This window comes from Petaurus breviceps, unplaced genomic scaffold, assembly GCF_028583685.1.
Source record: "Petaurus breviceps papuanus isolate PSGF00001 unplaced genomic scaffold, PetGlider_PUasm1.0 185, whole genome shotgun sequence".
Lineage (NCBI taxonomy): Eukaryota > Metazoa > Chordata > Mammalia > Diprotodontia > Petauridae > Petaurus > Petaurus breviceps.
Genome location: NW_027185797.1, coordinates 7,928,289 through 7,949,409, shown reverse-complemented (window position 1 = coordinate 7,949,409; position 21,121 = coordinate 7,928,289). Strand labels below are relative to the sequence as shown.

Below are 21,121 nucleotides of genomic sequence, written 5' to 3'. Positions count from 1 at the left end.
ATGGCACCTGGTACACAGTAAGCGCTGCATAAATGTCTGTAGTTATAACTGAGTGAACCAGTTTTTTTCATAAATCGGCACAGTGCCTGGTACACAGTAGGTGCTATATAAATGCACGCTATCATGGCATTGTTTACATATAGCTGCAAGGTTTGCAAAGCGCTTTTTATAACAACCCTGGGGGGAGGTGCCTTTATTAGCCACTTCAGGCAAACGAGAGGCTCAGTGACCTTGCCAGAGTCACCCAGCCACAAAGTAACAGCAGAGTTCTCACTCAGGTCCTGCTCCTATTAACAGCTCCCCCTAGCGGCAGGGGGGCACCGAGCTCCAGGCCAACCTTGAGGCGCTCGCCAAGGGAGGAGGTGGGCAGGACCGCAAGGCGGATTCCCATTGGCGAAATTACGCAATAGACAGGCAAGTGGGGCGGGCCTTCGAGGCTGGGCCGGGCCGGGAGGAGGGGAAAAGGGCGGAGCCAGGCGGGGCCTCGGAGGCTGACGGTTGGGGGAGGCCGATAGGTTCCTCTCCCTCCCTCCGGGCATGTGCGCCCTCCTTGCACAGCACCCGGCAGGAGCGAGGCAGGGGCCGACTCCGGAGATTGTCCGCGGGTACGCGTACGTGCCAAGAATCCCGCCCCCCAACCAGCCTACCTGTGCAGCACCGGCAAGTCAGCCATGTCTCGTCGCCCTCAGCTCCGCCCCCTCTCCCGCCCACGTGTACTTCTGCCCTCTAGGAAAGCTGAGTTCTGATTGGAGAAAGGGTCTGTTGACCTCCCTTCGGGGCTGCCCGTGGCCCCGCCCCTTCCCCGAGTGGTTGGTGGGTCTTCGTGTCAGTCACAAAGAAGCGCGTTGGCTTTTGGTGGAGAAGGGTTGGAGAAGGGAGGAGGATTTAAAGGCCCGAGATTCCCTTGGTAGCGGGAGCGGTAGCTTGAGGGAAGATGGCTTCAAACCTAGCAAAGAACAACAGCGAGGGGGAGACGGTGTCCGGCGCTGAGGTCATCGCCCGGGCGCTGAAGAAACAGGTAAGAATGGCCACGTGCGGAGGGCCGAGCCGGCGGGCGGCCCCCCGGGAATTCGTGACAGACCACGGTGGGGGGTGGGTCACGGGGGTCCTAGGTTTGGAGCGGGAGGGGCCTCCTTTTACAGACGGGGAAACCGAGGCCCAGGGCGTCCAGCCGGTGGCCCGCGCCCTGGTCACGCCCCCCGTGAGCGCCCCGCCCTCTTTCCCCCAGAACGTGGAGTACATGTTTGGCATCGTGGGCATCCCCGTGACCGAGATCGCCGTGGCCGCGCAGGCCGTGGGCATCAAGTACATCGGCATGAGGAACGAGCAGGCGGTGAGTAGGGGCCGGGGCAGCTGCGTCACTTTCAGGGTCACTCCAGGTCATGGGGGAGCTCTGCCCCTCGCTCCCGGGGTCAGGCCGGGTCATGGGCGGCAGCCCCCAGCCTCCCCTTGCTGACCTGAGACTGTCCCGGCCTCGTCTGTCCCTTTTCCGTGAGTGACCAGAGCTGACGTTTATATGCACGTGTGTGAGGTTTGCACAGCCCCTTGCTCGCATTGTCACCTCCCTTGTGCCCCGCAGCACCCCGGGAGCCGGCGCTGCGGGCATTGCAGTGGGGGACCCCAGGGCCGGGTGCTCAGATACCAGCCGTGAGCCCAGCCCTGCCCTCCAGGAGCACGTGTTCTAACGGGGTTGTGGGCCAGCGGGCTCGGCTGTGCCCCAGGCTCGGCGGCTCCCTGGGGTGTTCTTGGCAAAGATCCTGGAGCGCTGGGCCGTTTCCTCCTCCAGCTCATTTTAGAATGGGGAAACTGAGGCACGCAGGGTGAGGTACCTTGCCCAGGTCACATGCTAGCGAGTGTCTGAGGCTGGATTTGAGCACATGAAGAGTCTTCCTGACTCCAGCCTCGGCACTCTGTCCAGAGCACTGAGCTGTCCTTATTCTGATGGGGAAGAAAGCACATAAAGAGCCAGAGTTGGAAAGTGGGTCCCTGTGAGGGGTCACCTCTGGAGCCCACGGTCCAGTGGGGAGCAGGAGACAGAGTGCCAGCAGCCTGGCGTGGAAGGAGCCAGGAGCAGGACAGAAGGCACATCCTTTAACCTCTCTAGGGGCAGAGAGTTGAGACAGCAGAGCCTCTGGTGCCCATGGCCACACAGCCAGTAATCCTGACCCCAGATCTCACCGCTTCCCACCAAGTGTGGCCTGATGGGATTCTCCCCCAGCCCCAGGCTGAGAAAGGGTAGAAGACTTGCTCATCTGAAATACATTTTTAAATGTTCAGAGGGATTGTTAAAAACACAAAGGTGTATAGAAACTTTTGGAATGTCTCAGCCTCCATTGAAATGCTGATGAAGATTAGGGCTAGTATTTAGTGTTTTGGCTTTAACATTGTTTGTATGACCTTATTTCCATAGTTCAGCTTATTCTGTTTTTTTCTGGAATAACAGCACATTTATCAATGTTGAAATTACTGTAGGCAGTAAGAGGATGACAAAAGCTTCCTTGGCTGGTTTTCCCTGAAAGTAAATGAGAAGAAACAGGACTTTGAAGAAGTGTGCTCCCAGAGTACAGAGTGAACATGTTCTAGGTAGGCAGGATTTACTTAGACCAAAGTTTGTTTACTAATTGAAATTAGATTGAAATTAACTTGACAAGGAAAGCTTTTGTCCATAGTTTAAGTGTAAATACCCTACTTTGGTGTTCTATTAAAAAAAATTTTTTAACGGCCCTTCAGCCTCATAATACTGAAAAACAGTTCATTTCACAATAAATAGCAGTCAGTCTGACAGTCAGCATTGATTAGGAGCCTACTGTGTGCCAGGCACACTGCCAAGCCCAGGATAACAATGTGGGGAAACGGTAGAAATGGCCATTTGATAGGCGCTTCTTCAGGTTGCAGTTCTGATGGCTCTGAGTTGGTGCCTGTATGTTTGAGTACCTTTGTTGTTTCCCTTAGGCTTCTTATGCTGCCTCAGCCGTGGGATACCTGACAGGCAGGTAACACAAACATTTCTATTTTATTATCATCGGTAGCCACAGCTAACTGATCAAAACTTGTGTCTGTTATAGAAACATTACTTGTCTGGAAGAATTGGTGCCAATTGGGCAACGATGCCAACATTGAGGCCAAGGAGTAGCTCTCTGAGTAAAGCAGTTATTGGGAATAGTAACAAATGCAGGGGGCGGCCAGGTAGCACAGCAGGTAAGAGCACCGACTCCAGTGTCGGGATGACCTGGGGATCAACAGACACTTAGCGCTCACCCAGAAACACCTGGCCGTGTAACCTTGAGCAAGTTACTTAACCCCAATTGCTTAGGGGCGGCCAGGTGGCTCAGCGAGTAAGAGCACCAGCTCCAGTGTCGGGATGACCTGGATCAAATTTGGGCTCAGATACTCAGCACCACACCCAGAAATAACTGGCCGTGTAACCTTGAGCAAGTTACTTAACCCCGATTGCTTAAAAAAAAAAAAAGAAATGCAGGAGTTGTTTGTCCAACAGCTCAGTCGTTCCCTTTACCTGGGGAGGCAGACTGAGCCAGGCCTAAGAAGCTAACCTCCCTACAAGCTGTTTCTGCTAATACCCCTGGCAGCCATGTCACTCAACAGTTTGCTGTGACAAATTGTGTTATACATCGATGTACATAAGGGTAATTGTTTTAATTTTGTCCATTTTCTTGATGATTTTAACATGTCAGTTGAAGGTTTCACATCCATAAAACAATAGCGGACTCCCCCCTGAAGATTTTGACTTCATAGTCATCTCAGCTCTTCCCTTCTGCTTCACCAGTCTACCTTTCCAAGAAGCCACTAAGTCATGCACCATCATTGGATCTGCTTCCTTCTTTCTACTCCCACAGCTCCTGCCCAAGTTCAGGCCCTTGTCCCTTCTTGCCTGGATCATCATTTCCCAGTTGATGTTTCTGCCTCGAGCTGCTTCTCTCCAATTCATCTTTCATGTAGTTGCCAAAACAACTACCCTAAGGCACAGTTATGACTATAATATTTCCTGATCAAAGGCCCTCTAACTTCTTACTGAATCTAGAATATAAATTACAAACTCAGCAGATTACAGAATTGGGCTTTGTAGGAGACCTAGTGCACCCATACCTGATCCGCAGCGAGTGGCTGGTCTTCTGGCCTCTGCTTAAAGGCCTCCAGGGAGGGGAACCTTGCATTACCCTCATTGTGAGGAAGCTTTTCTGGACAGCCCACGCTAAATTTGCCTCCTTGCTTCTGCCCTCTGGAGCTAAACAAAGCAAGGCTTCCTCTACTATGTGATGGCCCCTCAGACACTTGACAACAATTTTCTTCTTCAAACCAAACATCCCTCAGCTCCTCCTAATGTTTCATGAACTTTCACTGTCTTTCACCGCCCCAGTTTCCATCTTCTGGAAACCATCTAGACTTAGGTGTCCCTTAGGGTTCTGTCTGGCACTCTTCTCACTTCTCCCTCTCAGCTCCTTCACTGGACAATCCCACCAGTTCCCATGGATTTAATTCCCCTTAGTTTAGGATTCTCAGATCTACCTGTCCTGCCCAAGACTCTCTGCTGACCTCCAGTCTCAAATCTCCATCTGCTTTGCAGACATCTTGAACTAGATGTCCAATAAGCATCTTAAACTCCATGTGCCCGAGACAGTTCATTATCTTTTCCCTAAAGCCTTCTTCTCTCCCTTCTTGTCCCTGTTGCTGTAGAGGGCATTCTCATCCTCCCTGGCTCCCAGGCTCACAACCTCAGAGTCAGACTGGAATCTGTTCTCTCTCAGTCACATGTCACCCCTTACTCCGTAGGCTCCAGGGGCTCCCTGTGGCCTGCAGGATCAAATACAAGGGCCTCTGTTTGCCATCCAAAGCCCATCATAACCCAGCTCCCTCCTCACTTTGCAGGCTTCTTGCATCTCACTCCCCAACAGGTATTCTTCCATCACAGGCCTTCTTGCAGTTCCACAAACCAAAAAATTCATGTCATGGCTCCAGGCATTCTTGCTGACTGTCCCCAATGCCTGGAATGCTGTCTCTTTTCAACTCCTTCTGGCTTCTTTTAGGTCCCAACTAAAATCACATCTTCTACCAGAAGCCTTCCCCAATCCTTCTCAATTCTAGTGCCTTCACTGTCTTGGGTTTTTTTGTTTGTTTTTTTTTGGGTTTTGGTGGGGGTTTTTTTTGCTTTTTTTCTTTGGAGGGGGAAGGTAGGGCAATTGGGGTTAAGTGACTTGCCCAAGGTCACAAGGCTAGTTTTTTGTGTTAATGTCTGAGGCCAGATTTGAACTCAGGTCCTCCTGACCCCAGGGCCAGTGCTCTATTCACTGCACCACCTAGCCACTGCGATTTCCCTGTCTTAATACTTATCTCCTGTTTTTCCTGAATACGGCTTTCTCCTTAATGAATGTTTATTGAATGACTGCTTCCTCCCATTTTGTTGTTGCTGTTCTTTCCCTCCTTAAGTGACATTCCCAGTGTGATAGAACCTCATGGAAGCTAGGTGTAGCATGGCTTTCTTTGTGGAACAATGGCCCTACAAGTCCTGGGCACTTACAACACTTTTTAATTGGTCAGAAAGGAGAAGTGCTGTATCATTAGTAGTGCTCCTGGATCCCGTTTTCACTATTTTTGCTTTGCTGTCTGAATAAGCTCCACGGAGATGTTTAGGTTGTTTTGGGGGATCCATTCCACAAGACCCAAAATAACATTCTGGTTATTTGAACTGGATTAACAGTACTTTCCTCTTCATCCCTCGTTGCTGAACATACTGTTTCTTTTTATTTTTAATATTCCTAAGAATTTTATTTTATGCATTTAAAATTCTTTTTTAAAATTTTGAGTTCCACATTCTCTCCTTTCCTCCCTCCCCACACCCCCGTGTTGAGAAGGCAAGCAGTTCAGTGTAGGTCATACATGTGTAGTTGTTGTAATGGGAATGTAAATTTTAAAGATCTTCCCTGCCCCTAGGCTAAAGTGCACCTGGAGCCTGGGGTGGGAGGCTTGTTTTTCAGTAGATACTTTTTGATTGGCCAGTGGGTCCAAAAGGTTGTTACATTCTCTGAGCCAGGAGAAGGCTATATAAGCCCTGATGTGAGGCTTTGTTTTGGGGCTCACTTTGAGAAGTTTTCTGTTATTTGATATGGATTCTGGGCGGCCGTTGTCCCCAGCCCCCCCCCCCGCTTTGAAACCCAGATGTTGTATGGTATGGATGTAATGGTTGGACAGTTTGGAAATCTGTCTACTTGATCTGTTTCTCTGACTTGATAATTCTGCCTGTGTATTCTGAAGTTCAGGGTGCTGACCTTTTTCCCCTGAACTAGGTAAACGATATGTGTCTGACTGATTAAAGTAAGCTTGTTAACCCATTTTGAGTTGCTTTCCTTTATCAAAGCAGATCCAAGAGCCTGTGGTGGCAGCAAACCCTGAGGACGCTTGGGGTGCCTGCCACTGCAGTCGTGCAAAATGTTTCCATCACAGTCAGAACATATTGTTTCTAATTAAAATTAAAATCTGCTTCAGATACATCCTAGCTGTGGGAGCCTGTGCTAATTAATCACTAACTTGTGTCAGCTTCGGTTTTCTTACCTATAAAATGGTGAATCACAATAACAGCACCCTCCCACCCAGGGTTATCTTGAGGATCAAATGAGAAATATCTATAAAGCACTTTGTAAACTTTAAAGTGCTATGTAAATGCAAGCCAATTTTTAGAAAGGTCACACCAGTTAGCATAAGAGGCAGGATTTGAACCCAGGCCTTCCCAACTCCAAGACCTCCCTTCTAATGTCAGTCACTGTCTTGTTTAAGTGAAACCCTCAAGCCTCCTCAAAGGGACTTTGATTCCATTACACTTTGGAATACCTTGTACCCGGAAGATCTATAACAGTATGTTTACCTGATAAGCAGTAGGAAAAACTGACTGCTTTTGTCCATAAGAAAGTTCAACTGAAGATCACAAACCCATATTGATTTAGTTCCAATATAATTGCACCAGAATTTGAATATGCTCTTGTAATGGATTGTAATATTACAGGAGCACAGGTCCTAAATCTCTTAAATTCTGATCCCAAGAGTATGCTGATAACTTACATTTCATCACATACCCCAAAAGGGAGAAAAGGTTTGACAGGCATTTGAGAGCCTGCTGGCTATTAAGCATTGTGCAGGCCTCTTGAGATACAAAGAGAAAAATGAAATCTCCTGCTCCCAAAGAACATACATCCTATTGATTAATTGAACCACAGTTACAGACTCTGGTGCGTTTTCTCATTCCCAGTTGTGTAGAAATACGACTGAAAAAGGCCTAGAAATTCCTCTGAAATTTCCATGATCTGTGTATTTACTTCTGAAGTGATTTATTATTGTTATTATTATTACAATTAACATTTAGATAGTGCTTTAAGATTTATAGAGCAGTATATGTATGTATGTATGAATGCATCTATATACATATGTATGCACACACACACACACACACACCTTCTAATTCATGGCATTTCTCTTCTAGGCCAGGAGTTTGCCTTGTGGTTTCTGGTCCAGGTCTCATCCATGCGCTCGGTGGAATGGCCAATGCAAACATGAACTGCTGGTAATTTAATTTAAATTTTAACATTTTTTTTTTCAATGTCCTATATTTTTTTTTTTATCCTTACTAAGTATGACTGCATGATTAGCAGAAGAGAACTCCTCAAGTGAGTGGATTCCCAGTCTCATTGATCATGGTCATCATGGGTTGGTAGGTTTGAGGCCCAAAGGCTCAGTTCTCCCTTCTTTTTTATATGAGAGATCTGAGGACCGGAAGGGAAAGGATTTACTCAAGGTCTTGAGACAGTCTTGACTTTTTCAGTGCTTTGATCTTACCATTGCTGTGAAATGAAATTAAAGTGCATGTGTGGGTATGGTCATGTAAAAATGCCTTAATTCCATAGAAAGATATTGCATAAATCTAATATTGGCTCTTAGATGTCTTTTTGTAGAATTTGGGAACAAGAATGGATCTTGAAGAGATCCAGTTTATTTAATCTCCTATTTTACGGGGGAGGAAGCAGGCCCACTAACTTCTGGATACTGTTACTACTTTTATTTTTTTTCCAGTATAGATTTAGATAATTCAGGGTGAAGGTAGCTAATGGGTTCTGGATTTAAGAAGCTATACACAGAGTCTTCCCAGGCGGGATGGAAAACTCAAGAACTAAATTTTGATGGTGCAAATGATTCAAATGAGAAATACAGTGGTCATAGTATGAAAAAATGCATTTAGAAACTCCTCCGCCAGCTGAGATGTTAAAGTGACAGACAGAAGACACAGTTATCTTTCCTTCTGTGTGGAATGAGGGGGTAGCTTAGATGATATCTCAGGCACTGAAGCCAGTGAAAACATTGGTGGCATTGTTGACTCTGTGGTAGGAAGTAACATCCCAGCTTTGGACTTTATTCACCTCAAAAGCCAGAGCTGGTGGAGTCAAGAACTGGAAAGAGAGAAGGCATGAGAGAAGAAAGAAGTGAACGGAAGCAGGAGAGTGTACACAAGGACGCCAGTCATGCCACCAGGACGGGAAACGTGGATTCTGGGGAACACGTGTGGCCTTGGAAGCGAGTGGAGAGAGCATCCTTTTCTGCTTTCATTGCAGAGGCAGAGGGCTGTGTTGGGGTCATATTGAGCATGTGCTCAGACATGGCTGATACATTGCTTTCTTTGCTAAGCTACTTTTTCCTCCTCTTTTAATCTTTTTTACAAGGCATGATTTCTTAGTTAAGGGAAGAGAAAGACATATCTGGAAATGAAAATACTATAAAAGCAGAAGTATCAATAAAAATAAGAAAAAAATTGACTTAAAAGGGGCAAGGAATATCTTTCAAATGGGCGGAGTCTAGTTCTAAATGTTGTATAACCTGAAGGAAAGTCCCTAGTGTCGTGGCATTGACATCTGCCCTTAGCCTTGTGTTAATCAAGGCATGCTTATTGGAGTTCTCAAATACCCAAACTGGAGAGATAGCTAATATAACTAGAGCCATGACACAGATCTAATAATATTAGTAGGAATGACTGTTGATTGTGCAGCATGGAGATGTCAGAGATATTTGGCTGTACAGCATGTGTGAAAAGATCTGCAGTTTTTCCATGCGTGGAAAACTTTGGATGAGTCAACAGTGTGAAGGTCTTTTTGCAGCCACAAAAGGCTTGCTTGATCCTTGGCTGCTTTTGTGAAAGGGTAGTATCCAGAGGGAAGGAGGCTACACCCTGCTGTTCTCTTCCTGGGTCAGAATCTTTCTTGCTTCCATGGCTGAAGTTTTGTGTTCAGTTCTCTGGGTCACATTTGGGACAAAGCATGGCTTCAGGAGAATGAAGACAGTGACAACAGGAACAGAAATCACACCTTGTGGGGGCATCAGTCGGAGGCCCTGTGGCCACTTAGTTGGAGAAGAGAAATTTGCTGGGAGGATAAGGGAGTTTTCTTTAGCCATTTGTCAGGCCCTCAGGGGGAAGAGGAGTTAGATGTATTTTACTAGGTCTTAGAAGGCAGAATCATAGTTCTATGCAGACGGGCAGGTTCCGTTTGACAGAAGGAAAGATCTCCAAATAGGGAGAGCCATCAAAGGCACAGCAGTGTTTTCACCATTCCAACAATTGTTCTCACCATCAGCTTGAGATGTGGTGGGCTGTTACCAATGGTCTTCTCGAAAAGGCTGTCAGTCATCCAGTTGTTAAGCAGTCATTGTCTTCCAGGCACACTGTGCTGGGTTCTGGGATAAAACAGTCCTTGCCCCTCAGTGAACTTAGATACTACCGAAGGAATCAAATAAAGACAAGGTAATTTTTGGGAGGAAGATGCTAATCACCCAAGAAAGCCTTTGTAATACAGAAGAAGGCACTTGAACTGGGCCTTGAACAAGGAAACTAGTGATTCTGTGAGGCCCAGGTGAGTACACCCTGCATTTGTGGCATGGGGAACTATTCATGGGAAGGGAGAGAGAGAAGCTATGGAATATTAGATGTGAGGTGTATCAAAAAAGGCCACTTTATTTATTTATTTTTAAGCAATTGGGGTTAAGTAAGTTGCTCAAGGTTGCACAGCCAGTTATTTCTGGGTGTGGTGCTAAGTATCGAAAAAGGCCACTTTAACTGGACTGATGTGTGTTTGAAGGGGGCACTATAGAATAAAGACAAGAATGTAGGTGTGGCCAGGTTGTGGAAGGATTTCAATACCAAATGGCAGAATAGAGTCACTAGAGTTTATTGAGCTGGGCAGTGGCCTGACCCGACCCGTTCCTAGTGCTCTAGGAACATCACTTTGGTTACTTTACAGTAAAAATATGGATTAGAGAGGAGAGGCTTTGTGGTCACTGAAGAGAGCCTGAACTAAACCGGTGGCCCTGTGAGCAGGGAGAAGGGGACAGACGGAAGAGAGGACACCTGCTGCTGATGTTGTAGAGGATTCCTACTCAGGGGTGGATTGAACTGGGTAGCGTCAAGGCCCCTTGCAGCTCTGAGACACTGAGTCGGAGCCCATTTTTCAAGAAGTATCTCCAGCTCTATATGGGCTTCTTGGGTGGCAGCATCGTATTACGTACGTGACTTTGTTTAAGGTTTGTTTTGTGACTGAATTGGAGAGTTTGGAGAGCTCTGGCTTTGGAGTCCGAGGCTCTGTGTGCCGATTCCTCTCTCTGGGATGGGGGCCAGGTTCCTTCACTTTGGTGGCACTCCCATTTCTCACTTGGGGGTTTGCACTCCACTCTTTCTAAGGAGTTTCCCAAGCTTAACACTCCATTTGGCTCTATGAAGGATACATGAGATGTGATGCTACTCTCCTGTCTTCTGTCCCATGGTCAGAGCTCCCCAAACCCTTCTCCTTTTTCCTTCACTCAGCCATTTACTTAGGTTTGACATGCTTAGTGCAAAGCTTGACAGCTCGATTCTTCTTTATTGCTCCTAATATCGGCCACTTGAGGGAATTTCAGGGAATTTATCTTTGTTTTAAAATTCTGTATTTCAGGCCTCTGATTGTTGTTGGTGGCTCTTCTGACAGCGATCAAGAAATGATGGGAGCCTTCCAGGAGTTCCCCCAGGTACTCAGCCATAAGGCATTCCCTGTAAAATTTAGTGTGATATAGAGAGGTCATTACTTCTCTGTGGGCTGCAGACTCTGGGGACCACGGAGTCCATGCAAAAGATGCACAGACCCTTAAATAAGTGAACCTGCCTCCTGGGGACTGAGTAAATCGTGTCCTTGATACATGAATGTTGTGTTTTTCAGGTGTATGTAGATGTTCTTATAAGTTCAAATAGAACTTACAAAATAGAATACAAATTAATTTTAAAATATTACCAGAGTCAGTAGCTTTTTGACATTATGTATTTTTCTTAATTGTTTGATATTAATAGTATAACTTATTGTGGCTGGGGGGAATCAAGAAGCATTGATGGTAAAGCGGGGTCCTTGGATTCCCAAAGATTTCAAACCCCTGATGTTTCTTCTGACCAGTGTTTTGCTACATCCCTTCGCTGCCTGCGATTCCATTAAAGATAACAAGAAGTAACCCTGTTGACCAACTCTCTGCTCTTAATTGGCACATGAAGTGTAGAATACAGAACTCTGCTCTCCAGAGGGGTCTGTGGCAATGATGGAGAAAATCCACTGAAGAGGCCAGGTTGCAGAGGGATTCTGTGGGTGCTGAGGTCCTCCAGGCACCTTAATTTGTGATGTGCTGCCCCCAGGAATATTTCAGAGCCTCTTGGAAGTGATCTGTAATGACCATCCATCCCGGACAAGCCTACTGGATCAAGAGTGTCTCTTATCTAGATTGTGACATGCATTTGAACTGGCTGCCTTGTTCAGCAGATGTGTGTCTGGGGGAGGCGAGACAGATGCACTGCGGCAAGTTAGGTGCAGGGTTAGACAGGAGGAGGACAGGCCAGATTGCTTTCAGGAACTTGCAAGATGTCTCTAATAATTCAGCTTCCCACAGGCACAAAGGCCTGTCTTTTTAACACCAACATTCTAGTGGCAATGCTGTATAGCTGCAAGACTTGGAATACATTTGTCTCTGTAGAATTAAAGATGAATATCACCCAGAGAGCACTGGGAAGGTACCTGGCAGATGGGAGCAGGCCACTGTCGGGAAGGAATTTTGAAGAAGAAAGCAGTGAAAGACGTCATCAATCATCAGGAAACAGAGTGATTAAGAAGAGAAGAGAAGCTGGTGGTGAAAGTGAGGGCCAGACAAGTGTCCCAGTGTCAGGGGAAACTGAGGAAGTCTCTAGCCCATTGGGTTTGTCACCCTGTGGTGAACTTAGGAGAGGAGGTACGAGAGGCACACAGAATGAGCAGGCAGGTATGGGCTGTGATCTGCATCACTGAAGGGTCTCCAAACTGGTGAAATCACAAAGCTGTTTGATTAATGAGTCTGTATTGGCCTCACACGTAGTAGTCACTTAACAAATGCTGCTTGTTGTTAATATGAAATAAAGCTGGAGGAGGCAGGGGAGAGCCAGATGACAGACTAAGGAGTTAAGAGGTTTTTGTGCAGATGAGTCCAAGCACAAAGGACAAACAACATATTCAGACTTCTGCACTTGGGCAGCTGCAAGACGGATGGATCAGAGCAGGGCCAGGCTGCAGGCACTGTGATAGAGAGAGATGGGGAAATAGAGGGGATGGGACTTGGCAACTGATGAGGTCCTGGAAGGGAGGGAGAGTGAAGAGTCGGATGTGACCAAGGCCAGCAGCCTGGCTAGGCAGGAATTTGGGAGTAGGGGTGAGTTTAAGGGGGAAAACCCTGAGTTCAGTCTTTGACATGACTGAGTGTGGGGGACTGATAGGCTATCCAAGTCCAGGTGTTCAACAGGCTGTTAGTGCTGCCAGACTGGAATTTAGGAAAGAGCCTGAGGCCTAGGACATTTCATCTGGGTGTTTACATCTCCAGGGAATTTTTCTTAAGGCAAACATTGAATGAATATTTAATCATAAAAATGTTTTTATTCATCAAATTATGGAAACAAAAAATTAATTTCAAAAATAACAAACTTTACTTTTAAAATACAACTTTAAAAATGAGACATATATTTTATAAATGTTGAATACCAAATACCAAAATGTAAAAAAACCCCCAACTCCATACATTGAGATATCAGTGTGTGCTCAGCATGCTTAAGGGACTTAATGTGGAGATCTGGAATTATCTTCAGCATAATAATAGTGAATATTTACAAAGCACTTTACATATATTATCTCATTGCTCCAACTACCTGGAAAGTAGATGCTGTTACCCATTATCTTTATTTTATAGATAAGGAAACTTAGAAGAAAGGCAGCAAAGTTAAGGGACTTGGCCAGGGTCAGTAGAACTTCAGAAGGCCTTCTAGTTCAAATCCCCTATTTAGTAGGTAAGGAAACTGAAACCCAAGGATATGGAGGCAGAATTTGAACCCAGACCTTCTGACTCCAAAGCTTTAAGTGGTCTGGGTTTATATTGACTGTTTATTTTGAGTTTTAGCCACTTATACTGTGTAACTTGCTCCTATAATGGAAACCTGTGTTTATTAATTTTGTTTCTATGTAGAAGAGTATTGCAGTTTGTAGACTGAATATGAAACTTTCTTTTTTTGGTATATAGGTTGAAGCTTGTAGGTTATACAGCAAACTGTCTGTCAGACCAAGCAGCATTGAAGCTATTCCTTTTGTCATTGAAAAGGTACGGTATGTAAAGATAAATTATCTCTAATGTTTGGGCTGTTTATTTTTAATGCTTGAAATCTTGGTTTTTCCTGCCCTAAGTATTACACTCCAATTAGTAAAATATGACAAGCAGGAACACCACCAGATAGTCCAAAATTGCCTTACTTTTCATAGACTGTTAATTGCCTGTTCCATATTTTAAAGATGTTAATCATTTATCTTGATTAAAGAAGCCTAAACAACATAACAGACACTGGAGAGCAAAAGTTCTACATGAAAAACCATTTTCTTCTCTTTCCGTGGTCCCTGGCTGTGTTTTCCAGGTTGGGAATACCCTTTATAGTAGAAATAAATGATAAAGATCTTGAAATATCACCTGACAAGGGAAATGCTGATAACCAGCCCTGATTTGTGTGATTCTGTATTGAGCTGACTCTAAACATGAGCTACAGAAACTTATCCATGAAGGTGCCATGCCACAGGTGCCAAGCCACAGCTACCTTAGCCCTGGAGACAGCAGAGCATCCCTTACTTCTGAGGCAAAAATATGGATTCCTGGTGGCAGGAGAACCTGGGAATTCGGGGGGTAGTTGGTCATTCCTAAGAGTAAAAATAATGGAAAATAAAGTATAAGACCTCAGTAATATAGATCTACCTTTTAATTAAAGACAGTACCATTGGAGAGAAATTTTAATTTAATGTGTTTTCCATTGTTTTTTCCATTTGTTTGTCTCAATTTCCTCAGCTGTGAAATGGGGATAATTATAAGCACCTACATCACAGAATTGTTGTGAGGAACCATTGAGAAAACATTTGTAAAGTACTTGGCATAGTTCCTGGTATGCAGTCGGCACTGTGGAATGCCTATTCTCTCCCTCTCTTTTCCCAACTTGCTTTTATGTAACCCTTTAAGGTTTGTGCTTTTACATATGTTAACTCAAGATTCTCACAACAACACAGGTGAGGAAACAGGCAGAGACAGGTGCAGGGACTTCTCCTGGGTCTGAGGCAGGGGCAACACAGACCGCCTGAGCCTGCGTTCTCCCCTCTGTGTCCCCTAGCTTCCTGGGTTACTGACTTTTACTCCACTTTCTAGTATGGTCCAAATGCAGGCTGCATCTCCTCTCCAAATCTAATGTGTATGACTTAGGTGTGACCCACAATTATTCTTTTTTTATTGTAGACTCAATGTATTTTGTGGTTACCTTTCAAAGACCTTTCATTTTAGGCATGTAACCTATATTTCTTAATATGGTATGAAATAGCTAGGTAATTTAGAAAATTATTAATTTCATAAATTTTAAAGAGTCAGATGGAATAAAATCATGCAGATTAAGATTTTTAAAATACTAATATATGCTCCTACTATTTTGCAATAAATCTAGGCTGTGAGAACCAGTATTTATGGTCGGCCAGGTGCCTGCTATGTTGACATGCCTGGGGACCTGGTGAACTTACAGGTGAATGCAAGCTCTATAAAGTGAGTAATTGTTAGGATAAAAGTTTTCTGAGATTAAAGTATTTCTAAATATTTGGCCAGCCTTTTAAGAAATAAGTTTTTTTTTAAGTTTCTTAATCCTTTAAGCCTATTTCCTTTTAATTAAATTAAGCCTGGCATAAGGTCTGACTTCTTTTATTATTGTATTTACATGTTAGCTTTTCACATTTTGTGTGGGAAGATGAGGGGCCATACCATCAGTGATTTTGAATGTCATAATTTAAGCCTGTGACAGATTTAGGTAAAGCTGATGATGAATGTAGGATTACATCAAGGATGTAAGCTGGGGATTTAGGAGAGGGAGATGAGGCTCTGCAGCTAACTTGACCTTGGGTAAGTCACTTTACTGCTTGGTCAGTCGTTCATTGCCTTTGTTTGTAAAATGGATTGTGTGTTGTCCTTTCCTTCTCTAAGATTCTGTCTTTATAGAAATTATTTGAATTCAACTTTTGGTTAAAAGGATCTTTAAAACATAATAGCGAGGGCATCTTGATTGTTCTTTACCCAATAAAATTACACTACTATAACATTTAAAGAACAGTAGTAAGCCGCTTATTAATTAATTTATTATCACTAGAAAGGAGTTACTCAAACCCTCCACAAATTATTATTTTTTTTACAATAACCATAGATTATATGTGCCAGTTTAGAGGATTGGCAGGGTTGTGGTTTACATTGTAAAATACTAGCGTTCTACACCAAAGTCTCACTTTGGCACCTAATCCTGGTGTGGAGTAGGGGGGCTGGCGCACGAACCACTTTGCAAAAAAAAAAAATAGGATTACAAAGAAAAGCAGTTATATTGAAAAAGTATTTTTCATGGACCTCACGTTAATAAATCTTAGAGGTCATTCTAGGAAAGCACAATCCCAAGCAAATCTCGGCTGAACTTTTGTCTGAAGACTGACAGGGGGCGTGCGTGCGTGTGCGTGCGTGTGTGTGGCTGTAACAACCCTCAGGGCCTCTGCTGCGTTTAGGAAGCACTTGCTATGTCCACCACACTCTGCTGGGCACTAAGGACATGCATAGACCCATAACGCAGGTGCTGCTGTCAAGGAGTTCTCCTGCTCTTCTCAGAGACAACACAGAGACAGATTTTGAGCTGTGGGCCAGGTGGTGGGGGTGGGGGGCCAGCAGCAAAGCAGATCAGTGTCAGTTCTATTGACAGAATCATATCGGCTTCTGATCCTGAACCACTTGAGAATGTCAAGGACTTTGATGGAAAGATCTTTTTTTTCCCCTGAGGCTTCAGCAGAAACAGTTCCCTGGTTTAATCTTTATGGGGATTGCTTCCTAGGACAGTCCAGGGACAGTGACTCTGGGGGCTGGGCTAGGAGTAGATCTGCTGATCTGGGAGGACTCCCTTTCCTAGGCTTATCTGTCTGTCAGTCAGGGGAAGCAGGTCAGCACTTGGTGGTGGTGGTGGTGGCAGTGAAGAAGATGAGTCCTTCCTCCATGGTCATTACTCCTCTTGATGATGATGATGCGGGCCCAGGCTGGAAGCAGGACTTACGATCGAGGGAGGCACAGCTATCCCTGAGATTCTGGGGTCCACTTGGGCTCAAGGGGAGGTAGTGTTGGCATCACTTGTCTGGCACGTGTGCTGTCTCCCTTCTTGCCCTTAGCATGCCCTGATGATTCAGCCATGGCTTACTTATGGAGTAACAGCAGTGTGGACTTGCCTAGAACACTGTCTGCTCTCGGTCTCAGAGTGCCATGCTGCTTCAGCTAGGCTGGCTTAACTGTCTTAAATAATCTTATCAAATAACACTGAGATGACCTGAAAAAAATAAAGCATCTTCTTAAGTTTCCTTCCTCACCTGTGACATAGGGATCATGTCAGCACCTAGCTCACAGGGCAGTGTGAGCACCAGCTGACATAATATTTATAAAATGCTTCCTTAGCACAGTGCTGGGCACACGGGAGGAGATGCTGAAGGACTTGTTTCCTTCCTCCAGTCCCAGGTTTATCCAAGAATGTCTGTATGTGGGAGGATCAGACAAAACGGGCCTGCTGTCTCTCACTCAATGCTGTGAATCTGAGTGGCATGAAGTAGTTAGGAACAGAACTTAGAGTAAGATCTTAGGTTCTTTCTCTGTCTAGTCGAACTTATTCGGGGGCATTTTGACCTAAAAACCAACTATGGTCTTATATTGCAAACAATTACCTCTAAGTATGATGACCAGTTTTCCCTTTTTCCCACCTTTAATGGCACTAACACTGGGCACCTGCCAGAATGTCACACCTGTTAGTATTTGATGGCTGAAGATCTGTGTTTTATTTGATACAAGAATGAAGATTGTCTTTTACAGGTATGTGGAGTGCTGCCTGCCTCCCCCAGTTAACATGGCCGATACTTCTACTGTATCCATGGCAGCATCCATCATCAGGAAGGCAAAACAACCCCTTCTTATCATCGGAAAAGGTAATGAAGGAAACAGACATTTGAACTTTAATATGCCTATGAAAGAATGCAAACCCATTGGGAAGTTTCCATTCCTCTTTATTTGCTGCTCAGTCTTTTTCCTTCACTATTCAGGATCCCATTTGGGGTTTTCTGGAAGAGATACTGGAGTGACTTTCCATTTCCTTCTTCAGCTCATTTGACAGATGAGGAAACTGAAGCAAAAGGGTCACACAGCTAATAAGTGTGTGAGGCTGGATTTGAACTCAGATCTTCCTGACTCTGGAGCCTGGTGCCCTAAGAACAAGCCCTGAGTCACTAGGCTGTTCCCTTCTTTGTTTACCAAACACTTTGATTTTGGAAGTTGGAATACTATTTTTTATCCATTGACTACATTTGTTATTTATGTTATAGGATTACCTGTGAATTCAAACAGATTTTGTTTTTAAAGAAATTGTCAGTAGATTTCCAGGAAACTGAACAAAGAAATAGGAATCAGAAACTTTTCTTTTCTTTCTTTCTTTTTTTTTTTTGCTTTTTGGCGGGGGGAAGGTAGGGCAGTTAGAGTTAAGTGACTTGCCCAAGGTCACACAGCGATTTTTGTGTTAAGTGTCTGAGGTTGGATTTGATCTCAGGTCCTCCTGACTCCAGGGCCACCTAGCCTCCCCAAGAAACTTTGCTAAATAAATATTTTTAGACATCCCAAGTGTGTGTTATCTATTTAGTATCACCAGAATGAGCGGCATTGTGACCTAGCTAGAGAACTGGCCTCGTTCTGATGCCTGCGTGACCGTGAGCAGTCACTTCACTCTCAGTGGCCCAGTACCATGAGATACAGAGGCATGCTGCTCTTCACCACAGAGGAGCTCTCCTCACAGGGCAGTCACAGGTTTGGAAAACCAAAATTAACTGGCTTTTCTGTCTCTAAGTTATTAGTATTGTATTCGTCTGTGAAATATGTGGAAAATAATTATGCCTACAGGAATCAGTGAATATAATAGACACTTAGACATAGTGAAAACAGAAGCATTAAAACATTGAAGATAAATAGTATTGGGGATAAATAGAATAAAGTAGTAACTTTTCAAGTATTTAAAAAATAAAACCCAAATCATAGCTACAGTTTTAGATTGAAGCCTTAATAGAGGTGGGAGGCCCAGGTGTGGTATTGTGCTCCTGGAAGAAGCTGGTACTGGTGGGCCATTGGATCTCTGGAATTCTGTGCTTTATGGGCCACCTGAATAAGGTGTCTACACTAAGTCCAGAATCAATATGAAGAGCCTCTGGGACGGTGGAGGAAAAGGAGGGCACCAGATTGCTCAGGGAGAGTGGGGTGAACCAGCCCAGGTCAGAAACAGAGGAGCTTCAGGCTTCAGAAGGGCCCTCTGTGGCTGCTGCATCCTGGGATGTCTAAACAAGTCCTTCTCTATGAGTTGTATCCAGGTGTACAGTAGATATTTGCACAGAGATTATCCAAGGAGCTTATGCCATGTTTCTTGTTCCAGGTGCTGCATATGCACATGCTGAAGATAACATCAGAAAGTTGGTTGAGCAGTGTGGCTTGCCATTTTTGCCCACGCCCATGGGCAAAGGTGTTGTTCCTGACAACCATCCCAACTGTGTGGCTGCAGCCAGATCCAGGTTTGTGGGATGCCAACTTGTCAGGTTATGTCACTTTAGCTGGTTTGAGTTCAGCTAGGCTTTTGTGACCTTAATGAATCCAGGAAGAATTCATTAGAATTGAATCAAGTATCTTGCAATGAAATCACACCCACCTTTTAATCGTCCTGAGACACACCCTGCAGCTCAGCTCTTATGTATAATGAAAAGTAGGCTTCCTTTGGCAATTATTATGAAACCTGTCACATGTGCTTAGGAAAAAACATGTTTGATGAGCTATAAGTCACCCCACCATCCTGCAAATAAGTTAATATGGAGCATACTTGGAAACAGCATGAATGTGCTTGTTACTGAGACAAGTGAAGAACTTTTAGAGCATGTTTGCTGGGAGTCATGTGCCGACCATCCAGGTGGGCCCAGACTTGACTTGAGCTTCAGTTGAAGAACCTGGGGATGTTTGGCCTGCAAAGAAAAGAAAGGCCCAGGGGTTGGGGGAGTCATAGTAACGGTTGTCAAGTCTGTGGTAGAAGAGAGGAAAGAGATGGGTTCTGCTTGTCCCCAGAAGACAAAACTAGGAGAAATTCCTAGAAATAGTGAAGAGATCAGTGTGGGCTGGATAGAAGAAAAAGGGTCCTAACAAGCAGAGGGATTCAGGTGTGGAACAGGCTGTTGTGGAGGTGGGGGGGACCCAAAGGCTGCACGGCCCTTTGCTTGCTGTGCTAGAGAAGAGGTTTTTTTCCCAGGTATGGGTCAGACTAGATGGTTGCTGAGGGTCCTTCCCAACTCTAAAAACCTGTGCCACTTTCTCTGGTCTCTGATGACGAAGATAATAGAATTTTAAGATGTGAAAAAGCATTTTATGAAAATGGTCCGAAGACAGTGCTATCCTTATTCCCATTTTAAAATGGAAGAAACTGAAGCTAGGATGGATTAAGTGACTTTCCCAGAGTGACTGACTCATCTCTTAAGTGTCTGAGGTCAAATTCGAACCCAAGGCCCAGACCTCTATGTACTGTGGCATCCAGCTGCCATAACTATTCCGCTGACTGAGATTTTGCCATAAGCAAATTAATACTATAACCTAGATTACAAACGGGCAAACTACTCAAGATAGTTAACCATCGCTACATTGTGTACAAACAGATACTGCAATCTCCACATCTTTGGCTGTCGATGACATTGGGTTTCATGGAATCTTGATGTGGGAAGCTTTTATTAGTAGTTAGTGTATACCTGAAATTACTGAAATTGTATTTCTCTAGAAAGAGTCTGAGACAGCCAGGTGGCACGGTGGGTAATGCACTGGTCTGGAGTCAGAAAGACTCAACCGTCATGAGTTCAAGTGTGAAGCTGTGTGATCCTGGGCCAGTCACTTCACTCTGTTTGCCTCAGTTTCCTCATCTGTTAAAAAAGTGAGAAGGGGGGGTGGCTAGGTGGCACAGTGAATAGAGCACCGACCCTGGAGTCAGGAAGACCTGAGTTCAAATTCGGATTCAGACATTTAACACTTACTAGACATGTCACTTAACCCCAATTGCCCTGCCTTCCCCTCCAAAAAGAAAAAAAAATGAGAAGGAAATGGCCAGCTACTCCAGCATCCCTGCCAAGGAAACCCCAGATGGGGTCACGGAGAGCCTGATAAGACTGAAAAAGGACTGAACAAAAGAAATAGTCTGCAACCTAGACTTTTTATATTTTAGACTGACCTTGAAGGTGTCCTAAATTAATGAATTTTAATTCGTTTATTATTGAATTCAACAACCATTTGCAGAGTATTGTGCTGTGTATTGTTCTGTGTTTTGGAGATCTAAAAATAAAACCATTTGTAGTCTGATTAGAAAATGAATGCAGCGTCAAGGTCCTTCAGAGCAGAAAGTGCTTTGTTTTTGTATCCCCTGCAAAGGCCTAGAGACAAGTGAGAATCAGGGCTGAGCTTGCCTAGA

At 44.7% G+C, this 21,121-nt stretch overlaps 2 protein-coding genes across 6 annotated transcripts in view; one reads left to right on the top strand and one right to left on the bottom strand.

The window, feature by feature from the left end:
• Positions 1 to 729, bottom strand: part of BTD (biotinidase) — a 32,416-nt gene extending 31,687 nt beyond the window's left edge. The window contains exon 1 of the mRNA XM_069088426.1: positions 648 to 729. Coding sequence (XP_068944527.1) covers positions 648 to 673 — 26 coding nt within the window. The 5' untranslated portion in view covers positions 674 to 729. The remainder of the gene's footprint in view (positions 1 to 647) is intronic.
• Positions 730 to 879: 150 nt separating this feature from the next.
• HACL1 (2-hydroxyacyl-CoA lyase 1) overlaps positions 880 to 21,121 on the top strand; it is a 36,041-nt gene continuing 15,799 nt past the window's right edge. Inside the window, exons 1-9 of one of the 5 annotated variants that reach the window (XM_069088419.1) lie at positions 882 to 1,018; positions 1,229 to 1,333; positions 2,953 to 2,993; positions 7,487 to 7,567; positions 10,974 to 11,046; positions 13,594 to 13,671; positions 15,041 to 15,135; positions 17,467 to 17,579; positions 19,064 to 19,199. In XM_069088419.1, the coding sequence (XP_068944520.1) occupies positions 935 to 1,018; positions 1,229 to 1,333; positions 2,953 to 2,993; positions 7,487 to 7,567; positions 10,974 to 11,046; positions 13,594 to 13,671; positions 15,041 to 15,135; positions 17,467 to 17,579; positions 19,064 to 19,199 (806 nt within the window). In that variant the 5' untranslated portion in view covers positions 882 to 934. Of the gene's footprint in view, positions 1,019 to 1,228; positions 1,334 to 2,952; positions 2,994 to 7,486; positions 7,568 to 10,973; positions 11,047 to 13,593; positions 13,672 to 15,040; positions 15,136 to 17,466; positions 17,580 to 19,063; positions 19,200 to 21,121 lie in introns of those variants that run through there. The other 4 variants (XM_069088420.1, XM_069088421.1, XM_069088423.1 and 1 more) reach the window with 4 other exon arrangements.